At 35.5% G+C, this 14,370-nt stretch overlaps 1 protein-coding gene across 3 annotated transcripts; it reads left to right on the top strand.

Moving 5' to 3' along the window:
- Positions 1-2,513: 2,513 nt before the first annotated feature.
- On the top strand, positions 2,514-13,818 carry LOC104883280 (sister chromatid cohesion protein PDS5 homolog C). Of its 3 annotated transcripts, XM_057392701.1 has the most exons (16): positions 2,514-2,669; positions 2,941-3,097; positions 4,616-4,819; positions 4,948-5,129; positions 6,088-6,214; positions 6,298-6,495; positions 7,630-7,677; positions 7,771-8,240; positions 8,271-8,751; positions 8,840-8,947; positions 11,160-11,224; positions 12,173-12,224; positions 12,310-12,396; positions 12,498-12,541; positions 12,843-12,917; positions 13,027-13,818. In XM_057392701.1, exons 2-16 carry the CDS (start codon positions 2,996-2,998, stop codon positions 13,532-13,534), a joined length of 2,751 nt encoding a protein of 916 aa, XP_057248684.1. In that variant the 5' UTR covers positions 2,514-2,669; positions 2,941-2,995; the 3' UTR covers positions 13,535-13,818. The 3 variants fall into 3 exon arrangements, with proteins under 3 accessions (XP_057248684.1, XP_019102597.1, XP_010666074.1); XM_019247052.3 differs by having other exon boundaries at positions 7,771-8,751; positions 8,843-8,947; XM_010667772.3 differs by having other exon boundaries at positions 2,515-2,669; positions 7,771-8,751.
- Positions 13,819-14,370: the final 552 nt, after the last annotated feature.

Here is a 14,370-nt window from a genome sequence, read left to right as displayed (position 1 = left end):
AAATAGATTCAATTGCTTCGTGCAGATTGCACGAAACGGAATCATCTGTTTCGTGTAGTCTGCACGAAACAGAATCATCTATTTCGTGTAGTCTACACGAAACCGACTAATTATGCATTACGAATTTGCGGAAAAAATTCACAACTTTAATCGTAATTGCGAAAAAAAATACACGACTTCAATCATAATTACAAATTTTTTTTACAACTTACATCAGATTGAAACTCAATTGGGTCAAAATTATGGTCCATTGAATATCAAATTAAAATTTGTAGAGATCTTCAATGAAGTTTTTAATATCTAATAGTTAGAGAGGAGGAGAGAATATTTTTTAGAGAGAGAAAGAGTTTTTAGAAAGAATATGATAATAAGGGTTTTTGGGATTTTTTTAAGGCTGCGTTAGTAAAGTGAGGTTGCGTTTAGCAACACCCAAAAATAAATACAATTATTTATTATTAAATTTGGCATTTTTTTTATTTTTTCTTATAAAATTTGAATCAATTGGCCCCAAGAAAATTTATCGAATGTTTTTTAATCCAGTGAATATTTTTTTAAGATCCACCGCGATTTAGGATAGTATATTGTTAATATAAGTGTCATTTGGCATATTGTTAATAATTAGCTTCCCGAGTTCCTCTACTACAATCAAATATACTCGTGAAATAAACACAAGCTAAGTAATTATGTTACTGTATGTTTTGGCAAGGACGTCTAGCTAGATACAAGTAAAAAATGAAAATATAATGGTTAACCATGTAATTAATTCCTTTTTAGTTATTGGAAAAAAATAAACTTGTCTATTAAAACTACTCTTTTATAGGTCTTGCTAATAAAATCTCTAAGAAAATAATTGAAATTTATTTACATAATGAGGAATAAAATCTTAACAAAATCGATGTTTATAATACAAATGTATAGTACTAATATCGTACTTTAAATGATATTTAATGAAGTTAAAATCTTGTTTTTATGATTAGTAAATGATAAAAGTTTAAGTTTGAAAATTTACATTAAGTAGAATAACTTTTCAAAAGATCGATATTACACGATTTGGTTCAAATAAATATATGACAATTATATGTCAATGTTGGTAGCATAAACTTATCATTTTGCAAAGCTAATTAAATACCACATCGCTACGTAAGATTGTGTATTTCTCATGAAAAACAAGTCACTAGATATGTAGTGTATCAAATATCGTTTTAGAAACCGTAACCGTATTCAAATATAATTTAAACAGACTATACACACTAATTATAATGATTGATGATATCGCTTAATATTCGACATGTGAATAACAAAGACATGTCTTTACATGTTATACAGTTATGGCATGATGAGTAGCAATCATGCACTTTATAATTCAACATTTTTTGTATGCTTTAATCTAGTTATAGATTAATTGCATGCCAACTAGAATATAAGTAAGTAAGCAACATTCAAGTATTGTATCAAGATTCACATAAGTGCATTAAGTGGGAGGTGTAGTTTTATCTTTAATTATTGTGCGCAACCAAATGTCCAAAATAATCTTTATTGTTTGAGGAAGAAATAGGTGATTGAAGAGGATTTTCTAAAAATGAGTTAGAATAATGTAAAAAAGAAAAAGACAAATTGACGTAAAAAGTGGATAAATAGCATATCACCATGCTCAAATAAATTAGGAGATTGAACATAATTGGTAACACAAGCTTGAAAATAAGAAACAACGACATTGCAGGGATATACAGTACTTTGAAGCATTTGTGTGGTATCAATAATGGTTAATTCAAGCATCATAAATAAAAAACATGTTTTACATTGCACATTTCCTTTTGCTGATAAACCATAACCTGACAATAAACAACACATACTATATAACAATTATAAAGTCGTTTGTTGTGTCGTTGTTAAAGCGTTAACCTTACTTCTACTTGACAATTATTTAGTTCCATATCACCATACTTATAATCATACTCAATTCAAGCACATCTATAAAAATCTAAGAGATAAATTTACAAGCAAAACAAATTTGAATACAGAGTCACCGTGTTTAAATGCGACTCTCATCCATACAATCATATTCACCACATCTCGCATACTTCCAATCAATAAGCTAATATCAATACCACATGCAATAAATTGCTCGTTCTGTCACAAGATATTGATACCTGATCTATATTCAGCAAATAAAACAAATGCTTCACCCTACATCGGAAAAACGCCATTCCGAACATCTCTCAAGATCTTTCCATCAAATTAGGAACATCTCTCAAGATCTTTCCATCAAATTAAGATGACCAACTTAGATGGTTTCATAGATACAACTCACACAAGAACCGATCTTTCATAATCTTGATCAATATTCAATTTATTCACCAATTTATAGAAGCATATGATGATATGATATGATTCCTTTGGGTCAAAACAAACTCACACCACAACATCACAACTCACAAGAGCCCAAACTTTCCTCCCTCAAGCGGATTCCAAACAAACTCCTCAACTGCAATTCATAAACGCCATTTCAAAGGCTTTATTAATTTGAAATTTTTTCACTCTGTGACAAAATAAATTCTCCACAAAAATATTAAAGAAAACTCTTCTCTCTCTTTATTAAATCAATCTAACTAAAAAGACGGAAAAGTAGAAAAGAGGTGATTAATTTCTCCTACTACGCAAAAAATCAGGTATGTTTTTTTTCTCTCTCTTTCTTCTCTCTATCTCTTCTCCCCCAAAAAATTTAAATCGAAAAACAGAACCCTAGTTTTTCTCTCTCCTCCGAAAGATTTCTTCCCCTTTCATTTCTAAAAATTAAACATCAATTTTTTTTTTCGCGCTCTTACTCTTTCTCTCTCTAAAAACGGACGAAATTTTGAAAATTTTCAGGTTTTTTTTGAGATCAATTTTATTCGGTGTTTTTTAGTTGTTATGGTGATCCATTTCTTCGGAAATTTCTAGGGTTTCGATGCTGGTGAAGAAGTTGCGAAATTGAGAGATCTAGAGTTCTGTAACAATGGTGATGTCAGATGAAGAGCTCGAGAAGCAGCTCACTGAAGCTGGAAATCAGCTTCTCTCTCCTCCATCTTCGGTCACTGAGTTGCTATCTTCGCTTGACGTAAGTTTTTTTTTTTTTTTTTTTTTTTATGTTCAGTATTTCGTATATGATGCGGATTCTAGGGTTTTGTTGTTAAATCTTGAAATTTGTTCGATATATAATGTTATTATGTTAGTGTAGTGTGTATCTGCTAAATTTATTACTTCAAATTTTATTAAAAGTTGCATGTGTTTATTAAGGATTTCGGAGTTGGATTTGATTCTCTGCTGTTCAGTTCATGTAATTTAATATTGTGTTTTATTTATTTATTTATATATTATTTTTGATAAATTTATTTGTTGGGGGTGTTTGTGGGGGTAGGATAATGCGAAACAGCCGTTTGAATGGTTGTGATTGTGTCCATATAAGGAAGGATATCGTATAAAGGAATATGCTTTCTGTTGATAACTTTCCTTTTTCGTCGCTTTCATTTTCTTTAATGTTAACCATAGAGACAAAGACCAAGATGAAGGTTATTTTTTAGGGAATGAACTTGATGAGGTTCCCGTTGCACTTTCGTGTGTGGTGAGTTTCGGGGTGGAGGTGTCAAATGCTCCTTGCGATTTCCTTATGAGACTTTATATGTTCAGGCAATTGATGGACATAGTAATGCTGCTGTTCTTTTATTTTTTTCAAGGATTCCCACTCTAATAAGAATATTTGAGGAAGCTAGTACCTGACTTATTTGTCATAAATGAAGTCACTAACTCCTCTTTCTCCTTTTTTTTTTTTGGTGAAACTAAATTATTGGGTCATATGGAAATTTTGATACCTTTTTCAGTTTTTAAGACTTAATAGAGTTTTGTAGTTCCTTAAAAGGTGCTTGCTAGAGAAAGTAGGGATTCTTTACCCTCACAAAAACAAAATCCCCCCCCCCCCCCCAAGTAATCCAGAGTTAAGGGGCAGTGTAACTTTTCCTCTATTAAACTTTGTGGTTGATTCTCTTTTTAAGATAGTACTTGCTCTAGTCTTCTGTCATTTGGAAATTTGTTTTCAGAACTCATTAACCGTTATTTAAACTTATCTGAATAGCTTTTTTGTCATGAGTTGGACTTCGCAGCCCGTGCCTAAACTTCTTTTTTTTGTGAAGTTTTTTCAAAGGAAAATGAGGGCCTAAGTTATTATCTGATGTAATATGGACTTGGAAATGTTTACGACTTTAGAGATGAAAGTGATTTTGGCTCCTAAAGTTCAGAAGTTTATTCCGAGACATTTCTATCCTCTTTAAGTCTGTAATGTTCGCATTTGAAATAGGATTCTCCTTTCTGGATTTATATACCCTTTGGTTGTACATGACTGTTTGAATTTCTAGCGGAATTATGTTTCATGCTTGCTTGGTATGCCTTTGTGTGTGCCGGGGGGGGGGGGTTTAATATTGCTGAGCTGTCAGCATGCTCTTTTACCCTGCTGACTGCCTACTTTTCGGAGTATGAAGTGAAACTTGAATTGGTGCACCGAGTTCTAATATATCATTCTTATGTAGACAGTTCTACTAAATAGATTTTTCACTTTAGTTATGATTGATTCTCATGCTTGTAGCGGGTCGAAAGCTTGCTCACCAGAGTGGAGCAGTCACCATTGGAGTCAATGAAGAAGGCACTCTCCCCATCAATGAAAGCATTGATCACCAATGAGCTTCTGAGACATTCAGATATTGACGTGAAAGTGGGGGTTGCTTCATGTATCAGTGAGATAACCAGAATTACAGCTCCAGATGCACCTTATGAGGATGACCAAATGAAGGTGAATATGATCTCTATTGCTGCTCATTCCTTAACCTGACTATTGAACTGTCTTTAGTTTATTTTCCCAGGTCAACCCTATATGATTTTTACTCTTTTTCAAATGTTGATGTACTCAACGGTTCGCAGGAGGTGTTTCAATTGATTGTATCATCATTTGAGAAGCTGGATGACAAATCTAGCCTTTCGTACATCAAGAGGACCTCCATCCTGGAGACAGTGGCAAAAGTCAGATCGTGTGTGGTGATGCTGGATCTAGAATGTGATGCTCTAATTGCGGAAATGTTCCAGCACTTCTTTAAATCTATTCGGTAAAGGACTAGCGCATTTGTTCCTTTATTGCTGGGAACCTATACTTTGTGATGCCTTCTTGTTAGGTTTATTTGTCTTCTTTTAAGGTTTATGCCCTTGTTTGTGTTGTGGAACTTTTATTTTGTCAAATGCGTATGAGAGAAACTTTGGCATTTTTTTATTGTATTTTTAGTATTGCAGTGCTCTACAACTTCTTTGCTATGCATAGAGAACATGTATGGCATGCTTAATACTTTCAAGGGTTGTATCTAATTGTTTCACCTACAAGTATCTGAGTGTCCTGTTTCTCCGTAGAGTAAATATTGTGGTTATGGAATTTATTCTGATAAGTTGCTGGATGTTAGGTGTTTTTGCTAACCATTCTCGTGAAGTGATGCTTCTGGTGGAGGTAAAGAGTTCATTATTGTGGTCCTCATGCCGTGAAATCTTTTGAACCTCGTTCTCTTGTTGTGTTTTCTCTTTTTCTGCGTCTACTTGGTGACTTTTCCTTACTGTTCAGTCGAGATTGCATATCTTTCTTTAACTGGCCATTGCACTTTTATGATTACCCTTTGCGCAATTGCGCTTGCAGAAATAATGTATTTGTGTTCAGGCAATCATTTTCTGTTCTTGTCCCTATATCTTCTCAGTATTTCTAAACTGACACTACTTGATGCTGTTCTAAGATGAGCAGTTTAGACTCAGAGGATATATGTTTCTGATCTTTTGTGTCTTGCCTAACACATATTTTAGGCCTTCGATTGATGTAAAATGAAACTTTGTGTCCTTTCTTGTTCATAAATGTACGTCAATTGGTTTGAACTCTACTAACATATTTTAGTCCAGTAGTACGTGTGAGTGTTGAAGTGCTCTTAAACTATTATTCGAGTTTTGCAGGATTCTCAAGTTAAGTTTCTGTTATGTGTTGACGGATTAATCTTACTTGATGTGATTTTTGTCTTTCTGGGTACTCTGCAGGAGTGAGCACCCTGAAAATGTTTTTACTTCCATGGAGACAATTATGACCCTTGTATTGGAAGAGAGTGAGGATATATCAGTAGATCTTCTGTCTTCTATCCTAGACGTTCTGAAAACAGAGAACCAGGTCAGTTATAATATGAGTGTCACTAAGACCTTTATTTTTGATCACCTTGAATGATTTTTGCGATCTTTTTTTCTGATGTTCAGGATGTCCTGCCTGTTGCTCGCCAGCTTGGAGAGAAAGTGACTGAAAACTGTGCTGTCAAGCTTAAACCTTATCTGTTACCAGTTATTAAGTCTCGTGGTACTACTGTAGATGATTATAGTAAGGTTGTGGCAAAGGTTTACCAAACGAGAAGTGAAGCTGTTGAGCCCAGTGATGCAGATGCTGCAAGCAAAATTGTGGTATCATATTCCTTCTCGCTTTGTGAATGAACTCTTTTCTATCTTGGTAGTTCTGCAAAGCTAAATGTGTTGCTGGAAATTGATCCTACTAGCTTGTAACATATCTTGATGTCTAGTTACTCTATTATTGGTTTTCTGACTTTATCATCTTATCAATGTATAAGTTGCCTTCTCAAACCAATTGTTGCTTGGGTTGACTTTTTATGCCTTCAGAAAAAAATTCTGTATTCTTTTGGGTAGGAGGGGTGGGGGGCGGGGGGGAGGGGGGCGGGGGGATATTAAGTAGAAAGAGATCATGGACTGAGTGCGAGGACAGGTCCTTAAACCAACTTATGCAATTCAATTAATGTATTGCTATTGCTTGTATATTATCTTATGCATGGTCTGTGTCAGTAATACTCAGGGTATCATATCAAACATAAGAGTATTGCTTTTCTTAAACAACTAGATTATTAAAGTTAAGGAGTGTTGGTGCCAGTTATCTTTAAAATTCTTTACCATAAAGTTTAATGCAAGTGAAATGTTCAATATTATATTGCATTCTTCGTGTTATACCTGAAAGTTTGTTCTGGAGCTTCATTAAAATATTATTAGTATGTATCATTTTCTCTTGTTTAATTGAGGGAAAAAAGCAGTTCATATATAGATGAACACAATATAAATACCATCAGAGTAGATGCTTTTTGAGTGCAGTTGGAAATTTGAGAGAGATTATAGATGATATGCCATCTAAGTAAAAATACTTTCGAGTCTTTATGGTCTCGGTTAAAAATTTAGTTAAAGAGGGGATTTCGGAGGTTACCCTGCAGAAAGATTTATTTGTTAATTTTTTGCTTTAATGTTGTTGATCTTAGCTGAGATAAAACACTCACTCTATTTGATCCACATAATACATATTTGCATCTATCAAAAGGCCAATATTTTTATGAACTGTGTTAATATAAGCTAACTTCTATGTATCGTGATAATAACATGTGTCACATTTTCTTTTCTGCATGCTTCCAGATTAGTTGTTCTAGGTATATGCAGATGTTTGCGTAACTGGTAGCTATTTTAGCATCCAATTGATACAAAATTTGCTAGCTCCTGCGTTCCGTTGTTGAAGTGTTTTTTTTTAAATCTTTCTTTAAACAGGTTGATGAGAATGACTTGGCCAATGCACCTTCAGAAAAGGCTGTTGAAGTATGTCTGCTCCTTTTGTTTCTTTGATGAGCTTGGTAATTGCTTTTTTTTTTTGCAAAGATGAATAAAATTTACCCATTTTTCCTTTCTCAGGTTGCGTTGGAAACTTTGGACGACGCCCCTCCTTCTGAAGAAGGTGGTCCTGCTGCTGTTGGGTCACCAAAGTCTGTGATGAGCAATGGTACGATACAGAAAGAGATTGAAGATATTTCTGCTGAAAACGATAATTCCAAAGAGGAAAACCATGAGGCCCATGCTGAAGAAGCAGAACCAAGCAAGACCAAGGATGACCACTCCGATGCTGAAGAACTCACTAAGTCACGAATTAAGCCAGAAAAAGTTAGCAAGCGAAAAGGAAAGAGAACGAGTTCTTTGAAGATCTCTTCAAAACCTCCTGAATCTAGTCTTATGGATGATAAGGAGGGAGTGGAGGTACCTGAGCCTCAAGAAAAAGATGGAAAGGATGCTGATAATGTACAGAGTGAGACTGCTGTAGCTGATACCTCTGTAGTTGAGACTGCTGTAGCTGATACCTCTGTAGTTGAGACTGCTGTAGCTGATACCTCTGTAGTTGAGACTGCTGTAGCTGATACAGCAGAGCCAGCTGAAAATGAAAAAGAATCAGAAGCCCCAGTCCCCTCACCAAAAGCATCAGACGATCCTGATGATGTTCCTTCCCCTTCTCCCAGTGCTGATGAAATTCCTTTAAAAAAGGTCGGACTAAAAAAGAAGAAAGATGAATCGGTGGAAAGTGTACCTGCTGGTGATGTTGATTCGAAAAAGGAATCTGATACCAATAAGTCCTCTGAAGGAGCTGGTGGTTCGGACAAATTGTACAAGCGCACAGGGAAGAAGGCACCTCCTGCAACAGAGGAGGAAGACAGTGTACCAAGCTCCGTTGATGCATCACTGAAGGAAGATGAGAAAAGTGAGTTGGACGCGAAATCAGCGAAGCAGTTGGCCAAGAAGGTCGAAGTTGTTGGTAGCCAGCATGAAGAGAAGAAAAAACGAGGACAGGGAAAAGTAACTCCAGCCAAGGATCTTGCAAAATCTCCATCCAAGGCTGAGGGAAAGGTATTTGTTGGGAACCTGTTGTATTTATCCTGTGATGAAATTGTATTTAGTTATATCTTACATCTATCTCATTCATTGAATTTGTCAGAAGGCTGTTGGTTCAGGGAAGTCGACTGCAAAATCTGCTAAAGATGAAAGTGATGCAGAGAAAGCATCTAAGTCAAATTCCAAAAGGAAGCGTTCCGACGAAAAGAAAGTATGTGTGCCTAGATGTCTTGATCATTTGACAAGGCTTGCATTTTGTAAGCTGGCTATATAATGCTGCACTCTTTCGTAAATTGATTAGCTTAATTTCTCTGTTCTCTGTGGGTTAATGAGAATCATCTAAGAAGCTGCTTTGATATGTTTTTAAGAAAACATCCTCTACTTTCTTGTTCAAAATATGAAATCTCACTTTTAATTTGAGGCACAAAGCTTTAGAAGGGAGTTTAAGGTGCGGTCATTTGGTAATTTATCATATTGAGGAGAGAAAGTTAAAAGTAGATATCATTGAAGATAGTGGTATATTTTTTGTTGAGAAAAGAGGGAAAAAGTGGATGTGTTGGGAGATAGTGGATTATCTTAGATTAGTTGAGATGTGGTCCTAACCTGAAGAAGGAAACACAAGTATTTTAAGACATCCGGAGATGGCAAAATGTTTAATTATCTTATTTTTTTTATTTGCATTTACATATTGTTACTTGTTACTGTTCATATGGGGGAGGGGGTTTGAATTTGGAGGTTGCTAGGCTTAAAAGAGCTTTTACATTGATGTTATTATATGAGTACTTTTTGTCAGATAGATTTATGTTTTGAACTGTGTATTGGTTTGTGTAATGAGCTGACATAGCTAAATCAGAACTGGAAAGATCATTAAACATTGAATATGGATTTATATTGATTAGAAAGATAAATCAAGCATTCGAGTGATTGAACACTCCCAAGAGTAACTAAAATATCTGTCAATCTATTTTGAGCATTCTTTTACTATCCTTTTATTTATAAAGCATTTTCCTACTCTCTGCTCTAACAAACTTAGCTCCTTATTCCTCAAGCTAACTTATAATATGCTAATGTGCATTAACAAAAGTGCCCCTTCCCCCTTGGCCAATCTATTACAGTTTTTTTGTTCTTGATTCGTTTGAGAAAATTGATTGCCTGCCTGCATGGATTACTCATATGGTGTCTAGAATGATATTCCTTCACTTTGATTCTGTTCATCTACTTTGATTCTGTTCATAGGATGAATGATTCTTCTGTGTGTCAGGGGCTTCGTTGAGCCTGTTTTTTTGAAATTGTTAGTGATGCTAATGTTAGTCAACTTTTTGTTGTGTGTTCCCTTCAGTCAAAGTGGTAAATAAGGAAATTTGGGTTTTAGGAGTTATTGAGTTGCAGTTTCTGAATCCTCAAATTTTGTGTACACCAGCTTAAAATTGGCCAGAGAATCAGTACAGATTGCACATGTAGCACACTTATTCCATTCACTTGAAAGTTTTTGATAGAGATTGTATTGTTCTGTGGATCCTATGCTTCCAGTTTACAATTTGAGTGTGTGAAAATCCCTGCTCCGACCTCGTAACTCGACCTGAAGTTAATGAGAGAAGTCCTAACTAAACCGAACCCGAACTCAGCCTCATTTGACCCAATATTCATATTTTCTTTGCTAATTTTATGTTTTACACTAACCCAAAATCAATACAGAACCTGACCCATTGACCTGAATTGCCTCCCCTCCATTTCCCCATCCTATTGCGATTAAGTCTCAGACATTGTTCTCATTAGTGGTTCACAATCTAATTTTATTAGAGCATCTCCAATGACAAGCAACAATCTCTTGTAGCTTGCCATGCCACATCATCTTTAAGGCTTAAGCTACAACACTTTTAAACGACGACCTTACCCAAATGTTAGCTACAGCCCATTTAGCTTGAATGGGTCTCGCAACTTGCTTAAATTTGTACATATATAATAAAAAAGAGAGAAAATTTGGACTTGTATTTCACACTTTTTGATGCGATCCTTGTTTGTAGTGTCAATATCAATGTTTTTGACTCATCACGGAACTATATTGGACTATAATAGATATGTATATCTTCTCGAAAACTTGTGAATTTTCTAGGGATCCTTATGGGAATGCTATCATCTTTTCTCAAAGTTCACTCGGAAAATTGTTCAGCAAGAAGGCCTTTAGTCATGTTGAGGTTTTATTTATTTATTTCGAAATTAAATTTTAATCTTGATCTCTTGATGTATATTTGATGAATTTTCTAGGGATCCTTATTGAAAGGATATCATCTTTCCCAACTTGTTTGGGTTTCTTGAAAGTTCACTCGGAAAATTGTAGTGACAAGGCCTTTAGTTATGTTGAGGTTTTATTTATTTATTTTGAAATTGAATTTTAATCTTGATCTCTTGATGTAAATTTTCAGGCATCCAAATATGGTAAGGAATATGTTGGTTCAAGGGTCATGGTTTGGTGGCCAGATGACAAAAAGTAAGCCTTCCCTTATCTCCCCTTATTGATTATGCATTTTGATGAAGTTTGTGAACCTGCACGTCATTTTCTCTTTGCTTGTTCTAGGCTTTGGTAATATTAAACCTTTAAGGCCTATCATATACTTTGTGTGTATTGCTGAAAGATTTAATCTAAACTTTGATAACCTCACCTCTATCCTCACCTCCTTTCTCTGATGTTTTATCTGTATGTGCAGCCTATCATCCTAATATTACATTTCTGCCTATATGCATGTATCACGTATGTGTTATATGAGTACATTTTATAGTTTCTAGCTTAAATTTTTTCATCTAGTGCCGCCGCTTCTGCTCCCTCCCTCTCGCGTCCCTCTTGCTGATAAAAGATTAGTTTCTTCGCCTTCAGAAGCTGGCTTATATTTTGTAGGTCGCTGTACTTGTGTTACATAAGTGAAAGCCTTGATGTACTGTGATTGTTTATATTATCTCTGGCCTATGATTTTTGGAACGTGATCATTTTAATACTTGGAGCCATATAATTGTTGGTTCTAGAATATTTCTGCTGTTAATCTTGTCATCCCCAACCTCCTCTCTACCCACTCACTTTATTCTTGGACTCATGCTTATTCTTCTATAGCACATTGAGCGTAACACATTGAGCGATCGACTGATGCTTACCATACGATCCCAGATAGCATATGCTTGGGGTTGGGTAGGGAAATTTTGTTTCACTGCTGCCTTATACATGTAGCAGTACGTACATTATTTTTTCAAATGATTACAACTTTTTCGTGGTTATCGACTGGAAATTTGATACCCATTAAGGTTTTAGGAGGCTAAGTGTAAAATCATGCATGACTAGTCACAACCTTAGGTAAGCTGGATATATCTTGAAGATTGGAGATGATATGATTCCCGAGTTCCTGGACTAGTACATGATTTAATTTCCTTTTTGGGGAGCTTTTTGCAGGTTTTATGAAGGTGTTATCGAGCATTATGACCCTACTTCAGGGAAGCATAAGGTGATTGGAATTCTCATGCGCTGCTTTATCTCTGTATTAAGGATTGTATATTCTGTTCTGAGTAGTTTGCTTCATTTTCATATAGGTTATATATAATGATGGTGATGTAGAGGTTTTAAAACTTGAGAGGGAAAAGTGGAAGTTGATTAAAGATGACCCCGTTCCTGATCAGGTGAGGTCTCTTGTATAGTTGTATCCTTTTGCTTCGTTTGTGGTTTTTTTTTTCTTGGTTCTTTTACAGTTCCTTATGTGTACTGGTACATTTGATCACAGGGAAATTCAAGTGACAGTGAAAGCCTTGATGAATCCGCTGAAACGTATGTCTTTCTTGCTGTACAGAGTTCTGCATAGAGCACTAGAGCCTTGCATATTTGCACATTGTGTCAACTCATTACACTTTTTGATTAGGTTGAGAAATTGTTGTCTATGTGTTCATGTGGCTTTTTCTGAGAACATTGCTACGGTGGGAATTGTTGTCTTCTTGTTTTATCTGCATTTGAAGATGTATAAAATGGGTTTGGCTAGTTCATAGGAGTGGCATCATAAGTTTTTGCTTTTCTCATTTGCCTTCTGGCTATCTCATTAATTTCAAACATATTTGTTTCTGTTGATTTCTAGGCCAAAAGATAAGAAAGCTAAGATGAGTTCAGTCCAAGGGGCTAAACGAGGGAAGACTGAAACCTCGGCTAAAAAGTACTGATCTCCCTTTCTGGCTATCTGATCACCTGTATTATTTAAAATTGTATCGCTTACTTTTACATTATTATTACTCGTCCTTAGTTGTATTGTGTGTTTCTTCCAGGGCCGGAGCATCAACCAGCAAATCGACTGCTACACCCAAGTCTCGGACTAAGCAAAAGGATGCTGGTAAGGTGGATGGCAAAGCGAAGGAAGAAACTTTGAAGAGTATTAGTAAATCTAGTGAGGATAAAAGTGGAAAATCCAAAGATTCAAAATCCGGCAACAAGACATCTGACAAGACCCCTAAATCAGCTGGGAAGTCCAAAGACACTGATGTGGACACATCCAAAGGGAGCAACAAGTCGAAGCAAGAGACACCTAAAGGTGGTTCAAAGTCCAAGGCTAAATCGTCAAAGAGTGGCAGTAAATCTAATAATAATAATATCAACAGCAGCAGCAAAGTGAAAGCTGCTTCTCCAGCAGAGGAAGAGGATAGTGAAGACATGGAATTATCACCGGAACCAGCAAAAACACCTGAAAGTTCAAAGGGAAAGTCTCAAAATAGTGCATCAAAGAGTGGATCGAAGTCCAAAAAGAGTGCTAAAAAGAGAAAAAGAAGCACAAGATGAGAAAGATAACTGCTGTTCATAGGCCACACATTTGTCCATCCATCTATTGGTTATCACTAAGCAATCCGTGGCTACTATTTGTGTTATCACAACAGCAGCTCTACAGTTGCTTTTTTAGGATTAGGAATCTTGTGTAGAAGTTGGTTTTGGTTGTTTGAGGGTTTAGTAGAATTAGACTTTGGGGGATTAACTTTTGTCTAGATATTGTTTTCAATAGTTTAGATGTAGATTCATGCTCTGTTAAATTGCATTCTATTTATCCAACCTACATATTTGCATGACCAGTGCTTATTTGTCGCTTTAACATATAACATTATAACTCAAACCTTTTAGGTCTTGCCCTTGATTTGTGTAAATCATCTTGTAGTAGTTTAGCCTTTTGTCTTTGATGAGTCGTTCCTTGCGTTGCTGCTTCGAAAGTTCGAATTAGTTGTGTCAGATACATCTGTCCGAAGGCTAATGAAAATATGGGATCTCATGTGTTGTGGTTCGAATTAGTTTTTATTGTTTGCTTCCAGTTTTCAATTTGTGTACGCGATCTTATATCTAGGCAGCTGCTCAAGATTTTAAATTTGATTATTTACGGTTAAGTGGTCGTTGAGGATATATTTGACTAAAGTGGTTGTAGTTGCTATTTATGGCATTAGTGTGTTGCTTTTGTTCTTAAATTCTACTTCGAGATTAGTTGTCAAAGTAGCCTCTCAAATAATTGGTGTTATTAAACCAATTGTGAGGTTAATAAAATCTTATTATTTAGTCTTTCAACTAATGTCTCTCAGATTCATTACCTATTTGTAATTCGGATCGGATTGAAACTGTGTTCGGATATGATTGAG

The sequence above is a fragment of the Beta vulgaris genome, chromosome 2, assembly GCF_026745355.1.
Source record: "Beta vulgaris subsp. vulgaris cultivar EL10 chromosome 2, EL10.2, whole genome shotgun sequence".
NCBI classification, from domain to species: domain Eukaryota; kingdom Viridiplantae; phylum Streptophyta; class Magnoliopsida; order Caryophyllales; family Amaranthaceae; genus Beta; species Beta vulgaris.
Note: the sequence above shows the minus strand (reverse complement) of the source record. Positions and strands in the feature narration are given on the sequence as shown.

Bases quoted from the DNA above. Each gene is read 5' to 3' on its own strand.
- LOC104883280 (XM_010667772.3), top strand. From the start codon at position 2,996: ATGGTGATGTCAGATGAAGAGCTCGAGAAGCAGCTCACTGAAGCTGGA. The intron at 8,752-8,839 runs GTATTTGTTGGG...TGAATTTGTCAG, and splicing joins CATCCAAGGCTGAGGGAAAG to AAGGCTGTTGGTTCAGGGAA. The intron at 12,918-13,026 runs GTACTGATCTCC...TGTTTCTTCCAG, and splicing joins ACTGAAACCTCGGCTAAAAA to GGCCGGAGCATCAACCAGCA.